At 47.8% G+C, this 27,554-nt stretch overlaps 1 protein-coding gene across 1 annotated transcript in view; it reads right to left on the bottom strand.

The window, feature by feature from the left end:
- The window catches only part of ASXL2 (ASXL transcriptional regulator 2), a 57,913-nt gene extending 31,622 nt beyond the window's left edge, over positions 1-26,291 (bottom strand). Inside the window, exons 1-4 of the mRNA XM_028725309.2 lie at positions 26,008-26,291; positions 5,639-5,721; positions 4,225-4,227; positions 2,068-2,176 (exon numbers count right to left, since the gene is read on the bottom strand). Of these exons, the coding sequence (XP_028581142.2) occupies positions 2,068-2,176; positions 4,225-4,227; positions 5,639-5,721; positions 26,008-26,064 (252 nt within the window). The 5' untranslated portion in view covers positions 26,065-26,291. The remainder of the gene's footprint in view (positions 1-2,067; positions 2,177-4,224; positions 4,228-5,638; positions 5,722-26,007) is intronic.
- Between the last annotated feature and the right edge of the window lie 1,263 nt (positions 26,292-27,554).

Below are 27,554 nucleotides of genomic sequence, written 5' to 3' on the forward strand. Positions count from 1 at the left end.
TGCGCAAGACTTTTTTTCCAGGCACCTGAAATTGCAGGTTGGCACTGTGTCTCGACTACGGTCCTGAGGGCCAGGGGACTCGACTCCACTCCACAGCAAGGCTCCCTTTTGCCCCAAGGCATTCCCAACAGAGGGCTGGCTGTTCACCCACCCAGCCTCCTTCCAAGAAATGGGATTCCACAGCGCACATAGACGAAACCATTCTCCTATGGAGATAGCACTCTTTTTTATGTTCTTTTAAAAACCTGGCTGCCAGCCCATTATGTAGTCCATCCTGTCCAATCTCCTTCTCTCTACCCGGTTCTCATGGCCTGTTTCCACAGTATTTCTCTTCTAGAATCTCCTACAGAGTAATTCTCTTTCCAACGCAACAGCATAAATCTATATATTGCCTTCTTGTGCACCTGAATGCTGCCAACCCTCACCCGGAGCAGCCCTCCAGGGTCTCAGGCACAGAAGGCGGCTTCTCCCAAGACCCTTCGGATGGATAGGGGAGTGATTCAAGTCTGGAAGGGGCAGCAGGCAAAGTGTGTGCTCCATGACCTCTTGCCAGGGTCCATTCCGGTATCTTGGCATAACTCCTCAAGGCCGCACGCCCTGAGCACCTTTGCACCCAAGCAACTCATCAAGAAGCCACATGGACGCTTTGCCAGCTCAGGCCCAACAGCTCCTGCAGCTACCAAAGCTCCCTCAAGCTAAACTGGGTTTCAAACAAAAAAGAGAAATCTGTTTCCGATTTTCAGGCAGGTCACAACCAGGTTGTTACCGAGTTTGCTCCTGGAATGATTCACAGCAAAAGCCAAGGTAAGCTGTCCATCACTGCCCCCACGCATGGCACAAACCTCTTCAAAGCAACAGAGAAAAAAGAGCCCCCCCCCCACGCTGTGTCCTAGATTCAACCTCTGGCACTGCAGGTGCTGCCCCAAAGCTATGCCATTCTTTGGGGACGAGCACAATATATTATAATAATTTATTAAAATAATTTATTATTTATACCCCGCCCATCTGGCTGGGTATTCTGGTTAATTAGGAAGATCTCAGGTAAATGAAGCAATCCCAGGCACCTCCTCAGCTCTGTAAGAGGACCTGGAGCAGACCTTTTAAAAGAAGCAGCCACCCCCAGAGTCCACCTCAAATCCACCTGTACTATACTGAACTGCCCCCATTTAAAGGGCACAACAGCTGGCAGGTATTACAGAGCCCCCACCCTCTGCCATGCTCTTGCTTGCTCTCTTTGTCCTGCCATTCTCCATGCCGCTGCACTGTCACAACCCCCCTTAGGCAGGTTCACTAGGTGGGGTGGGGGGAACTTCCCATGTGTGTTGGCCAAGGTTGCTTAGCCAGTGAACTTCGAGCCCTAGCAAGCTCTCCCATCGCAGCCTTCCTGATCAAAATCTTAACGACAGCACTACCCCAATATGCACATGCTAGACACATAGCCGCTGAAGGCGAAGCAATTGGCTTTAAGCAGCAGAACTAGTGTAAGGACAATAGAGGGGGGAAACCCAGGCTCAAAAATTCATTTCTGCAAGCCAATACCATGATTATAATCCTGATGTTTAAAGCCCACACCAGGAACAAAGATGCAAAATTACAGTGGTACCTATGAACTTAATTCGTTCCGGAGGTCCGTTCTTAACCCAAAACCGTTCTTAACCTGAGGTGCGCTTTTGCTAATAGGGCCTCCCACTGCCGCCGAGTCGCCAGTGTGCGACTTCTGCTTGCATCCTGGGACAAAGTTTGCTACCTGGAACACCTACTTCCGGGTTAGCGGAGCTTGTAACCTGAAGCGTTCGTACGGAGGACGGTACGTAACCCGAGGTTCCACTGTATTATAATTATTATTATTTATACTGAATTTATATATTACCCTTGATCACAAGATCTCAGGACGGTTCACAGAATAAAGCATGACATAAAAACACAAGTAATAAAAAGAAAAACAAGACAACAGTGCCCCCATGCTTTGAGGGACTGTTGTAAGTCACACAGAGCGGTGCGTACCCTGGCAGTGCGTGGGATCCCAACGGCAGCCCAGTTCCGATTCCTCGCAGGAGACTCACTCACCTTCAGGGTGTAAACGCCCATCCGCCCTGGGACCTTGTAGAAAATGCCCTCGTCCCCACGGGAGTTGGTGTGCAGCATAGCATTCAGGCATGCAAGAGGAGAAGTCCCACTGAAAAGAGAAGGGCAGGGTTAGTCCCCCTGGCACACACAAGGGGAGCGCTGCTGCCAAACTTCGTTTCTGCCCTGTCCAAGGCCTTGTCCAGCTGCTGATGAACTTCAAATGGAAGCCAGTCTCCCCATGAGCCAGGCCAGGTTGACCAGCACTGAGCTCACAAGGCACTCGAGGGCAGCTTTGGAGACAGCAAACAAATGCACCCAACAGCTGAACAAAGAGGAGCCCCAAAAGGAGGATATTGCGGCATATATTGCATGGAGGGCTCACACACAATGCATTCCTGCCCTGCCCATTTCTGCTTGAGGTCAGGAGGGAGACTTGCTCTGGCCTTCAGAGCAGAATAGCATCCCCAGGGCACGGGGAGGAATTTCCTTGCTCCGCTGTTTCCTTTCTAGTCCTAAGAACGAAAGAGGAGCCTGCTGGGTCAGGCCAAGAGGGGCCCACCTAGTTCTGCATCCTGTTCTCAGTGGCCCACTGGACGCCCCAAAGGGAAGAAGCCCACAAACAGGACCCAAGCGTAAGAGCAGCTCTCTCCCCTCCAGCGGTTTCCGACCCTCGAGAAAGAGAGTAGTCCTCATAGCTAGTAGCCCTAAATAAGCGTGTGCTGGGCTGGGACCGAGGTACAGGGCTTCTTGATCAGCTGCAAGCAGCAGGGTGTGCTTTATGTCCATAATCTGACAGAGAAGAAAGACTCCAAGGCTCAGTTTTAGACTAGTGCAAGCTGATTCTAATGCAGTTTATCAACTCTCCATTCAAATAAACCAGCTTTTTTCTGCTGCTGTTTTTATGTGTTTCTTTATATGGTTTTAAAATACTGGCTCTTTCTTTCTTATCGTTTTTAGTAAACAGATAACAGGCAACTAATACAAGCACCCACAATTAAAGCAGATCTGTTTGGATCTTGATATCCCACTTTCTCACTACCCGAAGGAGTCTCAAAGCGGCTAACATTCTCTTTTCCCTTCCTCCCCCACAACAAACCCTCTGTGAGGTGAGTGGGGCTGACAGAATTAAGAGAAGTGTGACTAGCCCACACTTCTAGGTCACCCAGCAGCTGCAGATGGAGGAGCGGAGACGCGAACCCGGTTCCCCAGATTACGAGTCTATGACACAAATGCAACGGCAGTTTATTGTTTAGGATCTGCTAAATGTTGACTAAGTACTTAATCAAACAAGAAAAACACTGGCTAGAGTGGTGTAGGTTTAAGAAGAATTCCATCCCCACAATACAGTTGAAAGATTTGCTTTGGTCGACTCATTTTTGCTGCTTAGCTTGTGTCCTTTCAAATCCTTGCACCTGAAACCAAAGAACGCAACCCTGTGCATAAACCTTTTGGCAATCACATTCCAGGCAAGTTCGCACGTTGCTTATTTGGGGGACTGAAGATGCACTCAAGAAATGCCTCCGGTCCTGCGAGTGCGTCCAGAGGGGCTTCCGCCTGCGCACGTCACCTCCCAAACCAGCATGGGCCTTGCAGCAGTTTATGCAGCTGGCCCCACAGCAGGGGAGAGAACCCCGGGGCGTAAGGCACTTGCTCTCCGCCACAGACGCAGCTTGTGCTTGGCACTCGTGCAGCGCAGCTGGTGGTTCCCATGCAGGCATGCCTGTGGTCTAATGCAGCATTCAGGAGATTCTGGAGTGAGCCACAAGATGGCTCAGAGAAGCTTGGCATGTTAATCAGAGATGAAATCATCCAGACTGAAGAGCCGCACTAAGCTCCTTTTGCTCAGCAAAGCCACAGCCCAAGCCAAGACGGCTGCTCAGGTCAAGGAGGACTAAAGGCAGTTCCGTGCACTAATCAGGAATGCACTAGCCCTTCCCACACCATTCAGCTGGCCGCTGCGTCCCACAAGCTCTGGCTCTAGGCAGGCAGGAAAACAACCCTTTAACCTTAATAGTATTGTCTCACTCACACACACACACACACACACACACACACTTCTAAGCCTCAGAGCAAAACAAGCTTGCTGCTTAAAGTTAATCAACAGTGATTTTCGCTAGCTGCATTCAATGGCATTTGTACACCAACAGTAGTTCTTACCTTCTGGAATTGATTGAAATCCAAAAAGAGTTGGGGGGGGGGGAGAGAGAAAGAAAGAGAGAGAGAGAGAGAGAGAGAGAGAGAGAGAGAGAGAGAGAGAGAACTCTTTAAATATTTAGCAAAGAAACATTTTCCAACGACCATCCACATTTCCCAAGCCTGAAACTAAGAATATAACTACCTGGAAGAACAAAACCCGAGTGTAATTAGCTAGGCCAACATATTTTGGCAGAATGACTTGTCCAGATCTTGTACAATATCATCAAGCTGGGGTAATTACAGCTATTACAAAATATGAAACTTCTCTCATAGAAGGTGCAAGCAAGGCTATGTGGGTGAACCTGAGATACAGCTTGTTGGAGATGTGGGTTAGTTGCAGCAGGTCACTGACACATTTATTGCTCCTGCCCTTGAATACAAACTAGATTCAACCTAGAAGAGACCTACACAAGATGACTGGATATGCATTTCCAATGAAACAAAAACCAATGCTTTTAGAAATTAATAATGTGAATACATAGAGAACTCATTGGATAATAATCCCAATCCTACCAGTAGCTGCTAAAATTACAATTGCTCAGAAATAAATATATTTCAGGTGGCCCAACATACAGAGAGAGGATAAATAATGTTTGGCAGACACTGCAGTTAACTAAATTAAGTGTTTTTAGATTGAGACACAGCAGGAGGTGAAATTTACAGTGCAGCAGCAACCTTTAACAGAATTTGGCAAGGCAAGGTACAATAGGAACAATAATTGCTTTGCCATAATTTACAGCTTGTTATAATTTAAAACAGTGGTGTTTCCATTAAACAGATGAGACTTATCCTCTTTATTTCAACTGCATTGCTGTGTGAGTGTTGTTATGTAGTGCGTTGTGTCTGATGTGTTTATCTGGCATGTGTGAGCATCCACACACAAAACAGAATAGATAAACCTGCATGCCTAATGGCAGGCTGAACTGTGGATTGTCATCAACACACTGAGAGAAGTGCAAACATACTTGAATGTGCACTTACAGTGGTACCTTGCAAGACGAATGCCTCGCAAGACAAAAAACTCGCTAGACGAAAGGTTTTTCCGTTTTCGAGTTGCCTCGCAAGACGAATTTCCCTATGGGCTTGCTTCGCAAGACGAAAACGTCTCGCGACTTTGTTTCCTTTGTCTAAATAATAATTCGCAAGACGAAAAATTCGCTAGACGACAAAACTTGCGGAACGAATTAATTTCGTCTTGCGGGGCACCACTGTATTTGGGAGGTGGGTATGTGAAACATTTAATATGACCCGGAAAGGGTGCCGTGTTACCTGAATGGCACTCCACACACAATACACCTGGAAAGTGTAGCAGGTCAATATTGGTGCCTAAAAACTCCCAAAGCAGCCATAACCATGTGACTCAACCAACACTCACCTGATCTCTTTCAATCCTTCTTTCTGGATAACTTGAAGGATCTCTTTATGGCTCATGGGAGTGTTGGGATTTTTTTCTAGGACCTGAAAGAAACAGATTTAGAGGGAAGGTTAAAAAGGACCCTTTGGCTCTGCCAGGCGTAGTCTGCCTACCTGGTCTCCAGCTGCATACTGAATGATTTGGACCCAATTCTGCCAACGGTTTATTTCCCCAGGCACAAGTCAATGGACAGGACCCAGGCACAAGCCTTGGGCAGAGGAGTGGGGAACTTTCAGGCATTCTGTTTTTCCATTTCTAAGCTAGGAGCAGGCCTACAGGAATCCTGTCTCCACTCTCCCCTTGAAGCTATTATGGCGGGTAAACTCTGGGGGCAGCCTGCCCAATTTTGTTCAGGAAACATGATAGCGACACACACTGCACACCTAACTGGTGTGAATAAGATTTAAAAGATGCAGCAGAAGTGGCACCACTTATGAGCTCCAGAATCAGCACAGAAAGCCATTTTACAAGGGGCATTTATCCTCGATACCATCTCACCATTTAAGACCATATTAAGAGCCTGCTGGATCAGAACAACGATCCGTCTAGTCCAGGGTCCTGCTCTCACAGGGGCCAACCAGGACAGCAGAAAAGTTTTCCAAATATAAACAGTTAACTTATTAAACCTCACAATAATTTCATAATTATCTGTCTATGTATTTCTATCATTAGATGTCAAAGAGATAAACAATTACCTGACATTTAGAAGACATCTGAAGGCAGCCCTGTTCAGGGAAGTTTTTAATGTGTGACATTTTAATGTATTTTTAATCTTTGCTGGAAGCCGCCCAGAGTGGCTGGGGAAACCGAGTCAGATGGGCATGGTACAAATAAATTGTTGTTGCTGTTGTAGTTGTAGTAGTATAACCAAATCAGTTATTTTTGATATAACTGTAAAAACTACTCTGAAAATTTATTATTCCAAAAATGAAACCTTCATATGGTTGTAAATATGCAAGAATGAGTCTTTCTGTAAAAAAAATGATTTAAATCAAGTCTTACTGACTAGTGATGTAAATCAAGTCTTACTGACTAGTGATGTAAATCAAGTCTTACTGACTAGTGATGTAAATTGTGATTTAAATCCAATCCAGCCTGGCAGGTGCCACATGCAGCAAAGCGCTGCTGCTGCTGCTGCCAGCATTCCAGGCAAACACAACGTGTGTTGCAGCCTTGCCTGAGTGAGCTCTGCCCCACCCAGGGCAACTGGCTGGCGGCCATGGGAACTGGGCAACGCACAGCAAGACCCCGGCTCCCTTCCCTATGAACACTGAGGTGGCATCTTGCTTGAAGGCTGGGAGGCCACAAGGTTTTAATTACCCGTTAATTTGTACTGTAATGAAGTAGATCAGTTCATTTGTCAGCTGACATAAAATTTACACACAATAATAAAAGCTGAGAACAGCACAGCACAAAAAGCACAATGCCAACAGTGCTAGACTTAAAGCAAATATATCTCCCCAAAGCCCATGCAGGCAAGTGTGGCTGACATCTAAAAATTGACAACATGGGAAACAGCTGCATTTCCCAGGGAGGGAGGGAGTTCCACAATCAAGGTGCCAGCACAGAGAAGTCCCTGTCTCAAGTCACCAGTCCATAGGCCATACCTGTCCATGGGAACATGAGCAGGGCCTCCCCGTCTGCCTCAACCCTAAAGGGAGGGAGGGATTGTGGAGGCATTCCTTTAAGAACTTGGTCCCTCAGCTGCTAAGGGTTTTGTATTCCACCACTCACATCTTGAATTGGGCTCAGTATTATGACATTCAGGGCTGCATCCAACAAAGTCGTCCCATTAGCGCAAGGACTTCTGCTAGTCCAACGTAACCTCCGCTCCCTATCTGTTTCAGAGAGTTGTGGGGGGCAGAACACATTTGGAGGGAGTGCACGGGGCAGGGAACGTCTCCTGCACAAGTCTTTGTGTGAATGGAAGGACTTCGCTGGATACAATCCTCAGCATCTGCCTGCTCAAAGATCTGCATGCACATAAAATTTAATTTTTTTAAAACTCCAAATACAGAATCAACTGCTTAAGCACAGTCACTGTGCCTCCCTCCCTACCACTTGTTCCTAACACCCGAACAAGGAAGTTTAGGAATTCAGCTGATTCCACACTGGAACACTTTAAGGCCCTGCTTCTCTGATGCCGTTTGGAAATGGCATTAAAACAGTGCTTCCACACAGCAATGCATATAGCAATGTAGTGTGCTGCAATGCCTGTATCCATGGCCAATGCAATCGTAGGTTTACTCAGAAGTAGGCTCCATAAAAATCAGTCAAGAGAAATCCCTGCTAAATCTCAGGTGCCTGGAAGCCTCCGCAACATGAACTGCAGCTCAGACATTGTACTCTCAGATGTTTTCGTTCATGTTTTAAACTTTGTATATTGTATGCTTTAAAAAAAATTATTTACTAAGTTTTTTTGTAAGCTGCTTGGAGACATATGGAGAAAACCAGGGCAAAAATTTCTTATTTATGATGATCTTCATCATTAATTAATCATCTTCCACCCATGTCTCAAGGTGATGTACAAAATTAAATAAAAACAGCTAAAAACAACACAGAACACATTGCCAGATTTTTTTTTAAAAAAACCAACAATAAATATATAGACATGGCAAAGATTCATTTATCCCACTGGGAAAGCTCTCCAGAACAAAAGTATCCTCAACAAAAATATATTCAAATGCTGCAGAGCATTTACACTATGTTGCTACATGTAATAGTGCCCAATCAGTAAGGTTTTTCTCTCTCTTTTGAATAGCCAATTAGCTGAGTATGCACCTAATGCAAAGCAGCTCAATCTGCCCCAAACCACACATCACCAGCATCATCAGGGGACCCCAAAAGACCAAAGCCTACAGAATGCAGCAAGCTAACAGTGGTGGAGCTCGGAGTCTCAGATTTCAGTGGCACCCTGTGCCAGAAGTTGGTGCCCCCACATCTCTCATGGTCCATTCTAAATCACAGTTGTGGTGTTCCCTGTGGCACCCCAAGGCTCTGCGCCCAGGGCACCCAAACCGGTCACACTCCCCCAAATCTGCCTCTGAAACTAAACACCCCAAAAATCTTTTGCAAAGTTAAAACTGCAAGCATCCAGCTTTCAGAGAAGCACAAGCTTTGAAAGAAACAAAACAAAGTCCTGCAGACATTTACTATTTTTCAGGGAGTCAGAAAGATGAAGTTGCTTTCCATACAAGACACCACTGATAAGGGAGCAACAGAGAATGCTCTTGCCCCAGGGAAACACAAAACAGAGTCCCTTCTGCACCCGCAGCACCACAGGGATTTGCAGCTGGAACATCTGCAGGTGCAGCACATTCCAAACTGATACCGCAAAAGCAGGTCAGGGGCGCAAAGGTTTGTATGTGTATCTTCAAAGATCTTTTGTGCGCCGCTCAGAGATTCTGAATATTAAGTGGTATGTGAAATAAGCGTTATCTGAAATTCTAACAAACTTGTTCATCCTCAGGCAACTTCCTTCACAGAAGGAACTTTGTAATACAGACGTAGGAATCCTTGGGACTCCCACATGGCCAGGGTGCCAACTTGAGGGACACCCCGAGATTAGCAGGATAAATGAAGAAGCAGGAGGGGCCCATCAGATGGTCAAATCTGAGTAACCCTGGAGGGAGCACAGAGAAACAAGGAACCTTTTCAGACCCTACATACATGACTAGCACCACCAGTTCACCTCTCTGGCCTGATTCAAATTTCTCCTCAAGATGCGCCTAGTATCCCCCTCCAAAAAAAACTGCAACAAACCTTCTATTACAGTAGAGAGAGAGGAGAGGGCTTACACCAGTTTCACTTCCCCCACGGATTGCATTTGATATTTGCTTTTCATTCCTTCTGCTCACTTTACAAGGCCCAACTTTAAATTGTAAGCTTCTTGGGGCAGAGAACTCCTGTGTTTATGTTTGCTCATGTTGCACAGCAGGGGTGGCGGAATAGTAATAGTAATATATTATTTATACCCCGCCCATCTGGATGGGTTTCCCCAGCCACTCTGGGCGGCTTCCAACAAAGATTAAAAATACATTAAAATGTCACACATTAAAACCTTCCCTGATGTCTTCTAAATGTCAGGTAGCTGTTTATCTCTTTGACATCTGGTGGGAGGGCGTTCCACAGGGTGGGCGCATCACTGAGAAGGTCCTCTGCCTGGTTCCCTGTAGCTTATGATGATAATAATAATTTATTATTTATACCCCACCCATCTGGCTGGGCCTCCCCAGCTTAGTTTCTCGCAGTGAGGGAACCGCCAGAAGGCCCTCGGACCTGGACCTCAGTGAACCAGATCCCCAATTCCATCTCCCCTACCCAAGTCAACTCAATCAACCGCCCAACTTCAAAGGATGTTGCAGAAGCGTGGGGTGGTGGTGCTCTAAACTGCTTCTTCCTCTGCAGAAAGGAGAATGCAAGGCCCTTGGTTGCTCTAGGGAATTCCAACCCAGTGGGGCTCCCTGCCAGCACCAACCAGGGGCCCAGCTAGCAAAGGAACCACTGGGAGCTCACTCTTCCCTTGTAGCTATGTCCATACCTGCCCATCCCTGATGTGACTGGTGGGTTGTGGTTTGTGGGGAGCAGCTTCACACGCCGAACTGGGAGCCATGCAGGGCTAGATTTGGCCTCCCCATCAGAGTAGCCTATACAGTAGGGAGCCTATACAGTAGTGCTCACTGGAAGGTCAGATCCTGAAGCTGAGGCTCCAAGACTTTGGCCACCTCATGAGAAGAGAAGACTCCCTGGAAAAGACCCTGATGTTGGGAGAGATGGAGGGCAGAAGGAGAAGGGGACGACAGAGGACGAGATGGTGGGACAGTGTTCTCTAAGCTACCAGCATGAGTTTGACCAAACTGTGGGAGGCAGTGGAAGACAGGAGGGCCTGGCGTGCTTTGGTCCAGGGGGTCACAAAGAGGCGGACACGACTAAACAACAACAATACAGTCGAGATGATGCCGAAATAATAATTCACTGCAGTGGTGGTGACTAAGGAAACTGTACATTTTGAAGCTTAATGACTGCAAATGCAAACCAGAAATACCCAGTGGCGTCTGGGACAGTCTCTGGTCTCCTGCCCTCCATTGTTTCTAGGGAATAAGGTGCGCCCCTTCACAGACACACAAAGTCCCTAACTAAATTACGCCTCGCAGCCTGGAGATGGGGATCCCCAAAAGACATCAAACCATTTTACCTGACAAATGTGACATGGCTGGCTGAGAAGGCCCACCTGGGTGAGACCCTCTTCCGCAGCCCATGTACGCCACTTGGCAAGCAGCCTTTGAAATGCATGGGAGTCTCAGCTGCAGCATTTCAGATGCAGACTTCTATATAATGAATAATTGCTGTCCCTCCTGTGTGGACGCCATCATTTGTATCCACTATTACAGACGGGTGTTTGTAAAGGAAAAAGGAAGTTAATACAAGCTCTGGCTATGTCAGGGATGACGGATGAGACTTTAAAGAAGCAGGCCCCCCTGGCTGCCATGTCATAAATTTAATCCAGCTCTAGACTTAACTCTCTTTCTCCCCCCTCAATTTCTCCTATCCATCTTCTATGTTTGCAAGATCACTGAAACAGCCCAGAGGAGAAAATGAATCAATGCTGTCTCTTTCCATTTGCTCTCACATTTGTGACCTGACCATTACCAAGACCCACCTTCCTTAGAGACACACAGTGTGCAAGTGGTCCCAGATCAGACTGGTAGGGGGCACAGGAACACTCTTTGCAATGCTACCAATAACAGGACAACCAAAACTGCCACTGACACGAGGAAGGAAAGCTCTGCCCCACGAGAGAGAAAAACTAGGCAGCAGGAACAGCCTTGCCCACCTGCCCAGGCGCTGGTATCTGTTGGTCAAGGGTAGGGCAATTGCTCCCAGGGAGACACCGTTTCCCAAGAACGTAGCAGATATAAGCCACAGAGCCTCTTCCCTGTTGCAGGGTGCAAAGTCAGCACATGCAAGGCCCTCTCTAACCAAGACCATAAACAACTTTATTGAAACATGCTCAATGATAGCTTCTCGTCCAACGTCTCCCAAGGGAGTCTGCGTATAAATGTTCCAATAAAAGGGAAAGCTTGTGCCTGGTAACTTTGCTTCTTTCAACAGCAAGAGAGGTGGGGTTTTTCAGAAGTTGCTGACACGTAGATATGTGTGGCGTCTGTGCGTTGGCATCTGCCTTACCCATCCCTCCCCCTTGAACTCTCTCCTTGGCATCAGCCCTGTTCCCCTAAATTGTTTTGCATCTAGTAGTTTTGATCCCATGCCCGGTGTCCTGTCCATTCAGGACTGCTGGCAGCAGTTTCCCATCACTCTACGGAGTCAACACAGTTGGAATTTGAGAAGCCTTTGTATGCAGAGAATGTGCTTCCTTAGTCATCCAGGCCTTTGCATTTTCTGCTACGGAATGGTGTTGCGCGGTGGGTCATGAGGTGGAAACACAGCAACGCTGTGCAAGGGGATAGAGCAGGCAGTTGCACCCCCCACAGTGCCTTTCGGCATCAGCTCAAACTGTACTTCCCAATAAAGGGGTTGAGATCCGAGGCCAACTTGGAGCGCCAGCACCTTCGCTTAACGTTGCTGCAATGCCCAGAATGGAGAACATCCAACTCAGCATGTTGTTTTCTCAATTAAAAACAGTGCCCTAGATTAGCCTTGTAAACAAGTAAACAAGGCGGCGATGGGAGGGGAACCCAATTGGCTTGCAAAGGGGCAGAGGGCTCTGCCACTCTCTCTCCTAACACACAGCCTGCTGCGCTTCTATGCAGGGAGGGGAGAGGGCTACCCCCCCACCATGACAGACCCACTTGGTTCTGTGCTGGCTGCCAGCCCATTTTCTTGCCTGCCTCAAATTCTCTGTGCAGCCACCTGCAGGCAATTCTTTTGACTCCCTGTTGCCGTCACACTGGTGTTGAAATACAAAGCTGCCCCAGATGCTGAAGTGGAACCTGCCTAAAGCGGGCACAGCCCTTCTGGCATGAAGAATGACCAAGAGAGCATTACTGCGAATGGTCACGGCAAACAAAGAAAGATCAAAAAAACGACTTGACCAGCTGGCTTCATCTGCCATGGTATCGCTAACTCTTCCTGGGAACTTCCTTTCTGAATGCTGCAAGGCTTTTAGGAGAAACCTGGAGCCAGGCTGCAGAACTCTGCCCACAAGAGGAAACTGCCCACTCGAAGCAGGAGCCTCACACAGGGTGGTGCAGCCCACAAGGTTGGCCCACAACCTGCAGCAGCTAAAAATGGAGCAGACTGTTCCCACCATATTATGTCATGGCTGGAAAAATTGCACTGGCTGCCAATCACCTACTTGGCTAATATTAAGATACTGGAACTAGTTTACAAAGCACTATACCGATTGGGACCAGGATACCTAAAAGATTGTCCCATCCACCCTGCAGGTACCATCTCAACATCAGGAGGTCTGATCTAGTGAGGCGCCTGAACTGGGCCTTTAGTGCCCTCTGGAACTCCTTCCCCAGTACAAATCAGACAGGCACCATTCAAATTGACTTTTCAGCACCTACTGAATAATTTTCTTTCTCAACAAGCCCTTGAAGCTGAGATCTTTATCCCAATCTGTGGCTGTATTAGACCTGAAACTGTTTTACATACAAAATTGTTCTGTTGCATTTACACTTACAAATGTCTGTATTTTGTTTCAGACGTTCTGATACTTCTTACATACAAAATTGTGCAGCTGTTTTTACTGTGAAATTGCTTTGAGGTATTTTATGGGAAGAGACTCCTCGGTAGAAATAAAGAAATAATGGCTAGGTGAAGTCAATGAACTCTTGGGTTTCATGCCCAATGGACAACAGCTTGTCTCCCTGCCCCACTTAGCAGCTTGTTTTCTTGTTGTGCTGTGTAGGTCTGGAACTGTTTTGCAAAAATCAGATGCTATCGGTTGCATTGTGCACATGCGCTTTTAAATGGGAGGCACAACGAAAAAGAGAAAAATATGCAGCGACTTCTGGACTGGAAGTATTTTCTTAAGTATCTCCCTGAACAGCCCTGACCAAGGGCTGCAGCATTCTGCACCTGCATGCTCCAGTGGTGATGGTGGGTCTTTCAAAAACCTTCTGTTGATCTTATCAAAACTGCATTGCTTTGCTCTCAGCCTCCTGCAATCCCACCTCTGAGCCAGCCTCATCCTTCAACCTGCCTTGGCACTTAGTTAACTGCTTTCAATTTCTTAAGCGTATGCTCTTCTCTCATCATTAATTCAGGAAGGCGACTGAAATGTATCATGCTAGGGATGATGCAACTCCACCACCAGGATGACAGAAGTCTCCTTCCTGAATACCCAAAACCACAAGGAAGTCGCTCTGACAAATTCACCTCTGTGTAACCTGCCAACACACTCACACTGCTACCCTTTTAAAAGCCCTGCTTTCAATTCCATGGTTTGGACATCTGGGGAATATGTTCTTGGGGAAAACTGCACACCCCATGAGTCATCATCATTCTGCTCTATGGTTATCATTCTTCCAGAGTTCCTTATGGCCCTCTCATCAAGACAGTGGGGGATTCGTTCAATGGGACACCTTGCAAGTGTTTCACACACATCTGTTTTCTCCTCTTCCCATCTACCGCCTCCTGTGGGAAGGAGCAGGAGAGATTTTTGTCAGTTCTTCAAACTAAACAGATTAAGCAGGAAAGCCATCTAGTATGCACAACAGAAACAAACAATTAAGGGACCCTAGCAACGTGAGGTGCCAGCACACTCCATCCATGAGAGATGGAGAGCAGCATTCAAGCAAGCAATTTCCTGCTATATAAGCCTAGGTGGCAGTTGAATTGTCACAGATTTTCGATATGCCTCTTTGCTTTGGAGAGCAGTCTTTCTCCACCTGAAGTTAGATACATCACAGAGTGGTAGAACTGTGACCCTCATGGATTTGATGTGCCAGCTTGAAAAGCAGGTGGGCTTAATCCTCTCTTGCTCTGCTAGAAAAGAGGAGACTGAGAGGCGATATGAGAGCCATCTTCAAATATCTCAAGGGCTGTCACATGGAAGATGGAGAAAGCTTGCTTCCTCTTGCTCCAGAGAGGAGGACCTGAACCAACGGCTTCAAGTTACCGGAAAGATTTCAACTAAACATCAGTAAGAACTTTCCAACAGTAAGAGCTGTTCAGCAGTGGACCAGACTCACTTGGAAAGTTGTGGACTCTCCTTTGTTGGAGGTCTTTGCAACAAAGGTTGGGTGGCCATCTGTCAGGGATTCTTGAGCTGTGATTCCTGCACTGCAAGAGATTGGACTAGATGTTTCCCTTCTCACTCTACAACTTTATGATTCTAAGATCTGGGATTCAGTGGTCAGTCTGTGATGGGGTGGTGGGCTACGTCAATCTTCCCAAAGTTACTGTTCTCTCTGCTGCCACCCCATTGCCTCTGCCTTGCAGTAGACAGATTAGATTTTGAGACCGGCAATTCCCAACCCATAGTTCACACACTCTGAACAGAGAATGCTATTTCTATGCTCTGTGCATAAACACCAACAGCACACTAAGTCCTATAAGCAGTAGAATAAGTTATTACTGCTAGCTCTGCTCATAGCAATGCAACAGCAATATTGTTAAGTCTCACACAATGCACTGAAGGATTTTGAAGCCCCAAGTTGAACCACACAGAGGGGAACACCATTCTGAATTATAAAGTACAGTTTAAAACTACTCTGTGCAGGCTTGCAAAAATGGTTGATGAGTCTCTGTAGAGCTTCCTCAGAGTGCGCTGTCAAGGCTGCGTCATCTGCAAACAACATCTCATGGGTAAGAACCTGCCGCACTTTTGTCTTGGCATGGAGAGGTGCCACTCCTTGAATGAAAGTACACACCGTCTTCAGATGAGCTGGAGGCATATGAGAGCAACAGAGAGAATATGCCAGAGAGTTGGGGCGAGACCACAGCCATTTCACACCCATCTTTATAGAGAAGGCGCCTCGAAGTTGAGCCATCATACTGGATGGTGCTGTGCATTTTCTCATTGAATGACATGATCATCTTGTGGAGCTCAGGTGGGCATCCTATCTTGTTGAGAAGTGTGAGGCCTTTGTCAGTTCTACAAAGGCGATGTACAAGGGGCGCCTCTGCTCTGGGCATTTCTGCTGCAGCAGTGAGAAAATCATGTCAACTGTTGACCTCTGGGCTCTAAAGTTGCACTGTGATTTGGGATAGACTCTGTCAGCAAGTGACTGTAATCTGTTGAGAACTACATGGGCGAAGGCTTTCCCCATGGCACTCAGCAAGGAGATCCCACAGTAGTTGTTACAGTCATGGCAGTTGCCTTAGAGCAGGAGTCTGCAATTCGCGGCTCCGGAGCTGCATGTGGCTCTTTTACACCTTTGCCGCGGCTCCGGGGTGGATACTAGCGAGGGGAGGAGGCGCATTGTGTGCCCCGACACTCCCCACTGTGGCGGGCGCTGTACTGGCTGTGACATCGCATGGGGGCAGTGCGTGCATTAGTCACGCACCGTCCCGTTGTCACCTTCCCACCCACTGTCAGATCAGAGGGCAGCGGCGCACATGCTTTAAATGTCGCAATGGTTTTGCGGCTCCCAGGTTTTTTTTTCCTTCGGAAATGGGTCCAAGTGGCTCTTTTTGTCTTAAAGGTTGCAGACCTTAGAGGGTCACAGTGCTGGAGTTACCTATGTCTTCTGGCATGGATCCTTGTTCCCAATTCTGCAAGAGGAGGCCATGAAGCTGTGTCATGAGGGAAGAAGTGAAACTCGCTTTCAGCACTTCCGTTGGTATTCTATCATTTCCTGGGCTTTCCCTCATACCTAAGAGTGGATGGCATTCTTAAGCTCCTTGAGGATTGTCAGGAAGATTTTGGGCATCACATGGCAGGACAGTGTCAAACTAAGATGTGCTCCCCCAAGCCCACGTTCTCAGCATGTTTGCTCTTCCATCTCAGCAACGTTTACACTGGTTTGGTCATGTCTACAGAACGGAAGATGGCAGGATCCCCAAGGAGGTGCTCTACGGGGAGCTGGCCTCTGGCACTAGACCCGTTGGCAGACCAACTCTGCATTACAAAGATGTCTGCAAACGTGATGTGAAGGTTGGCAACATGAACCCTGCCGTGTGGGAATCCCTTGCAGACGACCCCAGTGCCTGGAGACAGACAGGTCATGCATCCACAGCAGTGACCAGAGGAGGAATGACCACTGGGAGGAGCGCAGAGAAAAGAAACAGCCTGGGGCATCTGTAAGTGTGAAACTGGATGCTCTCATCTGCTGCAGCTGCAATAAAACATGTCTCTCCCATATTGGTCTCACCAACCACAGTAGGTGCTGTAACTCTCCAGTGGTTTGACTTCAGCCCCGAAGGCGCATTCTCCCACTGTCTCCTGAGACTGGCAGGTACCAACATACTGTTTACAGCACACACAGAGCCTAATGGATGGATTCAGAGGAGAACCAAGTTGACGGCAAATGGTCTGGAAAGTGACACCTTTGAGAATGCGTCTGGTCTAGAGGAAAGATTAATAGCTCTTTGAATCCATATTCAGCTTTCTAGTCCCTGGAGCGTTCTCAGAATGTTGTAGGAAAGAACAGCTCTTGAGAACTGATTTTAAACTTGAAAGGCAAAGACTAGGTTAAACATTAGAAAGATGGTGCCCAAGCTTAGTAGCTGGAATCTTATTTAAGGACAGGTATCTATTGGAGATGTTTTAGATGCAGAATTATCCTTATTCTCCTGTTTCAGGGTAGCCAGTAAGAGTAGATGGCCAGCTGCAATTGCCATTCTACCTACATACATGTGCAAACACACACATGTGAAATTGGCCTTGCAAATTACACGCCCTAAATTGGCTGTGACAAACAGAGCACTGAGAAGGACACTCTGCCAGCACCCTTCCCTTACAACCAGGAACAGGGTTACTACTCTCACTTTTTCCAGACAATGGAGCTGTGATTTCAACCCAGGTTTTCCAAACCCAATAGTCCTTCCACGTTGCATCATAGCTGAAAAGACATGGAGAAAATGATGATACACGGCCCCTTTAGCAAGACTATCTTGCCCAACGAATAACCTGGGAAAAGGGGTGTCTCACAGAGAGTCTTGCACCTGAAAGGAATTGTGTGACTTGGCTTAATGACTGCAGTGGATCTCATCTTCCTACTTTTCTAAAGGATTCTGTAATAGCAGCAGCTGTCGTTGACAAGAAGTAAGTGTCATTTTCACCTGGAAGCAGTGATAAAGGATGGAAATTTCTTCCAGCAATTCCCTCCCCCCCACCATGGAAAATTTTCCATTTACCGTATTTTTCGCCCTATAGGACGCACCGGCCCATAGGATGCACCTAGATTTGGGGGGGGGGGATAAAGGGAGGGGGGAATTATTATTTTTCCCCCGGCGCGGGGCTGGGGTGGGGGAAGCCCGAGCTTCCCCTGACCCCAGCCCCCAGAACGGGTCCCAGAGCGCAGCTTCGGTATCGCTCTGGGAGGGTTGCGTGGAGCTGCGCCAATCCCGGGAGCGCAGGCAGCTCTGCGCAACCTTCGGGAGCCCGGCACAGCTTCGCGCCGGGCTCCCTAGGCCTGCGCAGAGCTTTCTGAAGCCTGGAGAGGGAGAGGGGTCGGTGCGCACCGACCACTATCGCTCACCAGGCTTCAGCAAAAGCCTGTATTCGCCCCATAGGATGCACACACATTTCCCCTTCATTTTTGGAGGGGAAAAAGTGTGTCCTATAGGGCGAAAAATACGGTAGTTAAATGCATTAAAAGCAATGAACTGGAAATACAGTATTAACCAAGCTTGGGTGTTTTGAAGTGTTTACATTTGTTTTACAAAATGCAAATAAAGTAGATATGCTAAATTAGATCACTTTTCAGGGCACCAGAGAAGTTTCCATAGAAATTTTCTGATGCAAATTATCCTGGAAAAATGGCCACCATTCAAATTTTTCCAGGAATCCCACATCACTGCCTAGAAACAACACAGGGGAAGCCAGCGGTGGGGAAAGAGGGACAGGTTTGAGGAGGACTTGACCCAGATTACTGCTCCTCTGACTCATCCAATTAGCCAAATGCTGTTCAAGGCTTTAATTAGAATTGGGGTCATGAGGGAAGGAGAAGCAGCCAGGTAATTAGAGATCACGTGCGTCTGCATTCTGCCTGCTGTCTATTTTATTTTACAGAAATACAAACACACAGTGTTCCCTTTAACTCAACTAGCTAACCTGCAGAAAGCAGAAGGGAGGAGGCGGCAGCAGCAGCAGCAGCAGCCAGTGAGTTGCTCAGGAGAGGCAGCAAAGCAACATCAAATTAAGAGCCACCTAGTGACAATCCATGCCTGCAGGAAGATTTAAGGATCTGAACGCTGGTACTGTCAACAGACATGTGTGAAAAACCAGCTCCAAAGTTAATAGTACCTGTTTCGCCTTGTAAGCAGCCAGAAAGGAAAAGGGGGGTAGAAGAAGAAGAGGGAAGGAGGGAGGAAGCAAACTTGCTTAAGCACACTTGCTCAGATCAGATGAGTTTTAAATGTATTTCCATTTTTACCACCAAGTTCTCCTTTTCTATCCTCAATCAGGAAGAGAGTCTTATTTATTTAGGGAAGTTTTTAATATTTAATGCTGTAATGTTTTAAGGACGCGGGTGGCGCTGTGGGTAAAAGCCTCAGCGCCTAGGGCTTGCCGATCAAAAGGTCGGCGGTTTGAATCCCCGCAGCGGGGGCGCTCCCGTTGCTCGGTCCCAGCGCCTGCCAACCTAGCAGTTCGAAAGCACCCCTGGGTGCAAGTAGATAAATAGGGACCGCTTACTGGCGGGAAGGTAAACGGCGTTTCCGTGTGCTGCGCTGGCTCGCCAGATGCAGCTTTGTCACACTGGCCACGTGACCCGGAAGTGTCTCCGGACAGCGCTGGCCCCCGGCCTCTTGAGTGAGATGGGCGCACAACCCTAGAGTCTGTCAAGACTGGCCCATACAGGCAGGGGTACCTTTACCTTTACCTTTATTGTTTTTAACACTCGATTGGGAGCCGCCCAGAGTGGCTGGGGAAACTCAGCCAGATGGGCGGGATATGAATAATAATAATAATTAATATTATTATTTCATAAATAATAGAGGTCGGGGAGGGGCTTTGAAGGGCATCTAATCCAACCCCACACTCAATGCAGGAAATTTCTCACCGTACTTCATCATATTAGATTTGTTGTTATTTCTTTCTTTATTTGTTGTTTATTAAATTTGCATACTGCCTTTCATCTGAAGATCACTGGGCAGTTCACAACATAAAAATACAATTATGAAAACACCAAAGACATAATAAAAGAAAAACAAAACAATAACCCCCTCCCCTCCCTCAGATACATTGAAAAGGCCATGGAACGTTAATCAGCCAAATGCCTGGCTGAAGAGAAATGTTTTTGCCGGGCGCCTAAAGATATGTAATGGAGATTTAGCATAAAATCACTACAACCAACACAAAGGGTTGGATCCAGAGTTGCCCTCCTGCAAACGGAAGAGTTCCTTCCATTCGGAGAAGGGACTGAGGTACAACAGGGTTTCTCATTTGGGAAAGTCAGGTGATTTCTGCCATTTTCCCCCAGCCCCACCTCCCATGATGCCCCAGAGAGTTCCCACCCCATTCCCCTCCTAGTTAACCCACATGGCCTAACTTCCCCTATTGGACACACCAAGCATGAAGCTTCAGTGGCAGAGCTTATGGGGCTGCTAGCTAGCATTTCCCCACATATTCCATGGCCTACCATCCCACTCAAGCCCCCCCATGGTCCTTGGGGACACTGCATACCAGGATGGCTGGCTGGGGCAGAGGCAAAGAATAGTCCCTATACCTTTTCTTATGAAGGTTTTTCCGCTGGCAAAAGAAACTCTGCAAATGTTCAGAGGCACGAGGCACACACACCTAGAATGGGTTGAATTCCTGGGAAGGGAAGGCTACCCCTCATTTTGCTCCCTCTGAGATGTGAAGACAAAACATGTTGGTTCACTCAGCCTTTGGGGAGATGGAGCCAATCTGAACCTGGCAGTTCCAGTATTGTGCTGTATTGTTTATTTTCGCTTTGCTGGTTTTTAGATGTTTTATCTTTTGCTGTAAACAGACTGATAATGTCGTTGTGTTGTGCACCAGCCTGGGCTCTTTTTGGAGGAAGGGCAGTATGCAAACATAATAATAAATACTGAACACATGTTTGTTTTGTTTTGTAAAAAAGGAAGAAAAAGCAGCAACCCCACTAAACCTGTCTAAAGTGTCCAGGAGTGAGGACTGTCAATGAAGCCATCATGCTTGCCTCAAGAAGGTGGTTCTACATGACATGGCATGGAAATCCAGCCAGATGAGCGGGGTATAAATAATAAAATATTATTATTATATTATATTATTCTCTGAGGTTTAGACAGGGGAGGGAGAGAGCCTCAGTCCTAGCCTGGCACTCTATGCGACACACCACAATGTCCCACATGAAAAAAATGCAACACATGGCAGATTCCCCCAAAGGGAACCACACACTCAAGTGCCATGATGCTGTCAATGTAAGATGGATGTGAGCTTAAAGCTCTGTCTGCACAGAAGCACTTCAAGGTTTCAGTTCAAGGAAGCCATCGCACCAATCTACTGCAACATCCCAGAACCCAAGCACATTGTCAGTATATGCCACAGAAAGACTAGAGAAAAAGATCTGCTCTTTTAAAATCTGAAAATACACACACATAAATATGATGATGATGAAGAAGTCAGAGTTCAACAAAAGAGGAAACCTAGAAGTCGTCAGATGCAACATTTGAGATGGTGGTCTTCTAGCCAAAAAACATTTCCAGCGAAGGAGACAGAACAGGCGACTGGGTTCAACAGCTGTTAGGAAACAAAAGCTTAAATGCCACTTTCTCCACCCACAGCAAACTTTTTAAAAGGACTGCCTCCGCTGGCAATGCATATCAATCTAAAAAGCCAAGCTAGCACTGGAGGGGTGTCCTGCAGGGCTGTTTAACCAACACAGTGAATAGCGCAACCGACAAAACTATGGCAAAACTTGTCAAGCGGCCGAGGAGGCAGCCTGGCAACACATCACCACATAAAGCAGCAGCAGCAGCAGCAACAACCATACACAAAAGCCAGTTTCGTTTGATATCTATATACAACCCTTTCCTCCTGAAGGAGCACAGGAGTACAGAGTAATGAAAACAAACCATTTACACAAAATAATTAAAGCTGAAAAAAGCGCAATGCTACCAGTACTAGACTCAAAGCAAATATATCTCCCGAAAGCTCAGGCAAGCAAATGTGGCAGGCATCCAAAAACTGACAACATGGGAAACAGCTGGATTTCCCAGGGAGGGAGGGAGGAAGTTCCACAATCAAGGTGCCATCACAGAGAAGTCCCTGTCTCAAGTCACCAGTCCGTAGGCCATACCTGTCCATGGGAACATGAGCAGGGCCTCCCCGTCTGCCTCAACCCTAAAGGGAAGGAGGGATTGTGGAGGCATTCCTTTAAGTACTTGGTCCCTAAGCGGTTTAGGGCTTTGTATTCCCCCACTGTGGACGCGGGTGGCGCTGTGGGTAAAACCTCAGTGCCTAGAACTTGCCGATCAGAAGGTCGGCGGTTCGAATCCCCGTGGCAGGGTGAGCTCCCGTCCTTCGGTCCCAGCTCCTGCCCACCTAGCAGTTCGAAAGCACCCCTAAGTGCAAGTACATAAATAGGTACCGCTTTATAGCGGGAAGGTAACGGCGTTTCTGTGTGCTGCACTGGTGCTGGCTCGCCAGAGCAGCTTCGTCACACTGGCCACATGACCCGGAAGCAGCTCCGGACAGCGCTGGCCCCCGGCCTCTTAAGTGAGATGGGCGCACAACCCTAGAGTCGGACACGACTGGCCCGTACGGGCAGGGGTACCTTTACCTTTATTCCCCCACTCACACCTTGAATTGGGCTCAGTATTGTGACATTCAGTGCTGTATCCAACAAAGTCGTCCCATTTGCTCAAGGACTTCTGCTAGTCCAACGAAACCTCCGCTCCCTATCTGTTTCAGAGAGTTGTGGGGGGCAGAACACATTTGGAGGGAGTGCACGGGGCAGGGAACGTCTCCTGCACAAGTCTTTGTGTGAATGGAAGGACTTCGCTGGATACAACCCTCAGCATCTGCCTGCTCTTGTCACCTTTAAAAATAATCCGCATGCACATCAAAACATTTTTTTAAAACTCTAAGCACAGCATCAACAGCTTAAGGACAGTCCGCTACATCACAGTAACTCTTTGTGCATCCCTTCCTACCACTTTCTCCTAACAACAGCACAAGGAAGGTGAGGCTGGGAGTTGTTGCTTTCACACTGGAACCTTTTAAGGCTGTGGTTCTCTGATGTCTATTCCCATGACAGAAGCTTCTGCATTCAGGTAGGTAGCCATGTTGGTCTGACGCAGTCGAAATAAATTTAAAAATTGTCCAGTAAGCTTTCGTGTGCATGCACACTTCTTCAGACAGAAGCTCCTGCAGGTTTACTCAGAAACAAGTTCCATTAGAAATCAGGCAGGCGACATCCCTGCTGAGTCTCAGATTTCAGATTAAAATGGTTTTATTTCAAGAAGCCTTTGCACCATAGATGCAGTTCTATTTTATCTTAAATTTCCAAAATTTTAATGCATACAAATTTTAGATACCTTCACCTATCTGTCTAAACTTCCCTCTTCCTCCCTCCATGGTTTCCATGTGCAGTACCAATGTTATACTCTTTAAAGTTTTTATCTATTTTAAACATTGTATATTGTATGTTTTTATATGTGGGCAGCCCAGCCAGATGGGTGGGGCATAGAAATAATAAAATTATTATGCTTTTAAAAAATGTAAACCGCTTTGAGACATATTTTAAAAATGTATGCCCTCCTTTTCACTATATGTAAATAAAAATAAAAGGATTTGCCCTCATGAGACCCAAGTAACAGGCCTACCAGATGAAACCGATGGTCTATTTAGTCCAGGATTCTATTCTGACTCTGCTGCCAGTGGCCAACCAGATGGGAAGCCCTCTCCTGCTGTGATTCTCTGTGACTGAGATGCCTCTGATTCTGGAGGTAGGATAGAGCCATCTTGACTAATAGCCATGAATTTGTCCAAGAACCCTTTTAAGCCACTAAGACTGTGGTCACTACCAACACACCTTGTATTAGTGACTCTCACTCTTTAATTACATGAGTCAAGCAGTGCTTCCTTTTGTCCATCCTGAATCACTCATCATTCAGCTTCATTGCATGACCAGGGTTTAGCACTTTTGAGAGATAAGAACTCCTCTCAATCCACATCATGCATCGTTTTACACACCTCTATCACATTCTCCCTTACTTATATATATATATAAAAGTCACGGGAACAGTTTTATTATGTGGGCTGTGATTTTCTGCAGATGATTCAATTGACAACAGTACATACCAACAACTTAGTGAACCATTTTTCCTTTCCGTTTTCTACTACTAACGACACTGAATTCCAGAATGACTCAGGTGCACAATCAGACCTCCAGAACTATTAAAACATCCATAATGAACCTTCTGGGAACAGAGGTTTGTCAATTCCAGGAACTAATTTGCACTGCAACGCACCCTGGCCCGCCCAGGAGACAGAAACATCCTGCATGTTGCCTGGACCTGAATTTTTCTAAAACAGAACTATGGATGCTTGTGTTTTTGTTTCCTCAGATGAAGGTGCTGGAAAAGATGGGCATTTCACTGACAGACAAAGTCTGCCCACTTAACATTTTTAGTTAATTAGTTCTTTCTTTTGGTTACCCTGAATTTTAAAAACTGATGACATTAAGAGCAGTCCTGCCCAGAAACAGCGTGAGATATTTTGGTGCCTGCTGGAGAACTATCTTGTTAACTGGTACCCGAAAGCTGTTATTAAGTCTTTGCTTGCATCTGGCTAAATACTGTTCCAAACACAGCAGGGATTAATGCAAGTTAGTCTGAGAGCTCACTCCTCAGTGAGCTTTGGAGTCTTCAACTCCAGACAGGATGGGGGCTCTTAGAAGCTTAAGAGACTGTAGTCATCTTGGATGTTTACCATAAGCAGAGCTTTCCGGAGTAGCAAATGGCTTTTGGTTGAACAGGCTGTTCCACCATTAAGACTGAAGTTCTAGGAACAGGAAAGAAGAGAGGATGGAGGCAAACTACAGTTCTGACAGCTTGGAAAGGAACATAGAAATCTTTTTTTCTATTTAGTCAGAATATCGGTCCATCTAACTCAGTACTGACTGACAGCAATTCTCTGTGGTTCCAGGCAGGAGCATTTCCCAGCAATGCTAGACGATGCCAAGCATTTAAGTCTGGGACCATGCAAAGTATGTGCTTTATCACTGAGACAAGGGGGAGAAAGAGGCCTACACATGTGGGCTTGGCCTTCAAGAGCATCTCACAAGGGACTGCTGTTTTGAAATGGGGGCCACATTGCATCTCATGGCACCCCATCACCAAGAGTGGGAACACAGAATTACATGTCACCCACAGTTAACGACAACCTCCTTTTCACCTGATTCATGGGAACAGATGCCCCAAAAGGTGCAAGACTCAGAGCAAAAAATGGGATAGCCTGCAAAGATGAGAGGTGTAAAAACAGACAGTAGTAGTGAGTAATTTTGACATATATTTTTAAGTTTTGGGGAGCAGCTTTCTTTTGCTTGTCCATGAGTAAAGGGTTCCCAGTGTCATCTCAGTTGTCAGCTTTCCTTACACACACGCTGCGATCACCAGGAGCCCTTTCCACAAAGACCCACCAGATGCAAACTTTTGCGATTTGCCACTGTGCCTCCAAAAAGCTCAAATTATCTCAGATACACCTCAGTGCCCTGAAAGACAGTGGGAAGCCCTGTGAAGTTAAGGGACTGCCACAACTGACAGATATTCCACAGCAGCTACATCAGAAGACAGCTCCCCTGCTCCTCAACTCAACCTGCAAGGGCTGACAATCCAAATACTTTTTTGGGGGGGCGGGGATGCGAGAAAAAAAGCCATTCCCTGATGTTCTGGAACCATCAGATCCACAGCCCTCGCTAAGCCCAACACCACCGGCGGCATATTCTCCCTTTCCCCTTGCAACGGCAGGGAAGCGGACAGCTCCGTTTCGAAGCGCCCACGCGGGGATCCCGGCGTCGCAGCGGGGTGGGCTGGATGCCCGGCGGCGGGTTCCCCTTCCTCTCGGCGCGAGGCCTGGAGCAGGAGGGCCGGGCGGGCGGGCAGGCAGGCAGACACGTGTCGGGCGAGCCCTTCATTCACACGTCCGGCGGGGAGCTCGGGAGAGGGGCTGCCCCTCCTGCCCCGCCCGCCCGCCCCTCCGCCGCCGCCGCCTCCTCTTCCTCCTCCCCGGGCCCCGCCCCGCGTACCGTCCGGGCGGCCTCTGCCCAGGTGCGGCCCTTCTTCTTGCGGCCCTTTTCCCTCATGGCGGCGGCGGCGGCGGGACGAGCGAGGGGCGCGTCCGAGGCGGGCGAGGGCGGGCTCTCTCTGTCCGGGCGGGCGAGGAGGGCGAGGCGGAGGAGGCCGAGGGCCAGGAAGGGCAGAGCCAGGAGGCCTCGGCCTGCGCGGCGCCCGCCGCCGCTTACACCCTCAGGCCAGCGACGCCAGCGGCTCCCCCGGCCGCCATGTTGGGAATCCTTCGGCAGTCACGTGACGGCGCCTCCGCCCCGCCCGGCCAGGCCCCGCCCACCGCCCGGCCGGGGCGGAGCCGAAAGCCGACTCTGGACAGGAGGCTCCGCCCTTGGAAAGGGAGGGGGAGGAAGAGGAGACGAGGAAGTGGCGCGCACGCGCGGTCCGCCGCCGCCGCCATCTTCCAAGCCCCGGGTTTCCTAAGGCGCATGCGCGGCGTGCCGCTGCGAGGGGCGGCTGTTGCCACCTGGGTCCGCCTCCGGGGAACCCGCAGAGCGCCTGCGCAGTGCAGAGAGGCGGGAGGAAGAAGAAGGAGGCGGGAGGCCCAGGAGCAGAGCTGTCAACTGACAGATGCGAAAATAAGGGACCAGCAGCCAAAATAAGGGAGTTGAGTCAACCAGTGAAAAGGGACCAGATAATTTGGGAGAGCAGCGCCGGTTTTTAGCCCTTCGTTTCCAGAGGTTGCTGCTCAAGACACCAGCCGATGAAACACTGCAATGAAATAACTACAAGCAGCAACCACTTTTTGCGCAAAACGAAGTCCAAGCAACTGTAGCAGGAACCCCCCCCCCCATCATTCAGTTTGTACAAACTTCACACACACACTCACACTCACACACTACATACGCCACACTTCTGTTATAAATTCATAGAAAAAATCAACCATACATCAGATTTGCACTGTTCCATTTTTATTTTACTCCATATGACAAGGACTATCAAAGGGGGGTGGCTTGGTTCTGGTCAGCCATAATCCCTTCACCATCCCAGCACATCCACAGGAGCCCTGCCCAGTTGCTATGCCAACCCTGATGATCCCAGACAGAAGACAATCAAGATCACAAAGAACTTGCATATGGGAGTGGATTCAGCATGGACTGAAACAAAGGACAATGATCAGATCTCCCCTCTAGGGGCAGGAAACTGCAAACTCCCCTTTGTCTCCTGGAAGTGACTCATGGGGAGGGGGAAAGGGGGAACCAGCCAGGTGACAAGATACTCAGGTTACCACCAACTCCTCCCTCAACCCCTCCTTTTTGTGATGTATGCATGATGTTTCTGGGGGTGGGCTTGACCTAGAGGAGGGGAATTTCAAAAGTTTATATAAGACCTTGCACACTATTTTTCTTTGTCTTTCCTCTCTCTTGCAAGTGAGGGGAGCACCCTGTTGCAACAGTTCAATAAAGGCCAAGCCTACAGGCTGCTGTTTTGCTCCAAGTTATCCTGGTTGGTGTCTTTGTTTTGTCCAAGGGAGCCCTCGGATTTTTCTGGTAACACTACAAAGGTG

Source organism: Podarcis muralis, chromosome 3, assembly GCF_964188315.1.
Source record: "Podarcis muralis chromosome 3, rPodMur119.hap1.1, whole genome shotgun sequence".
NCBI classification, from domain to species: domain Eukaryota; kingdom Metazoa; phylum Chordata; class Lepidosauria; order Squamata; family Lacertidae; genus Podarcis; species Podarcis muralis.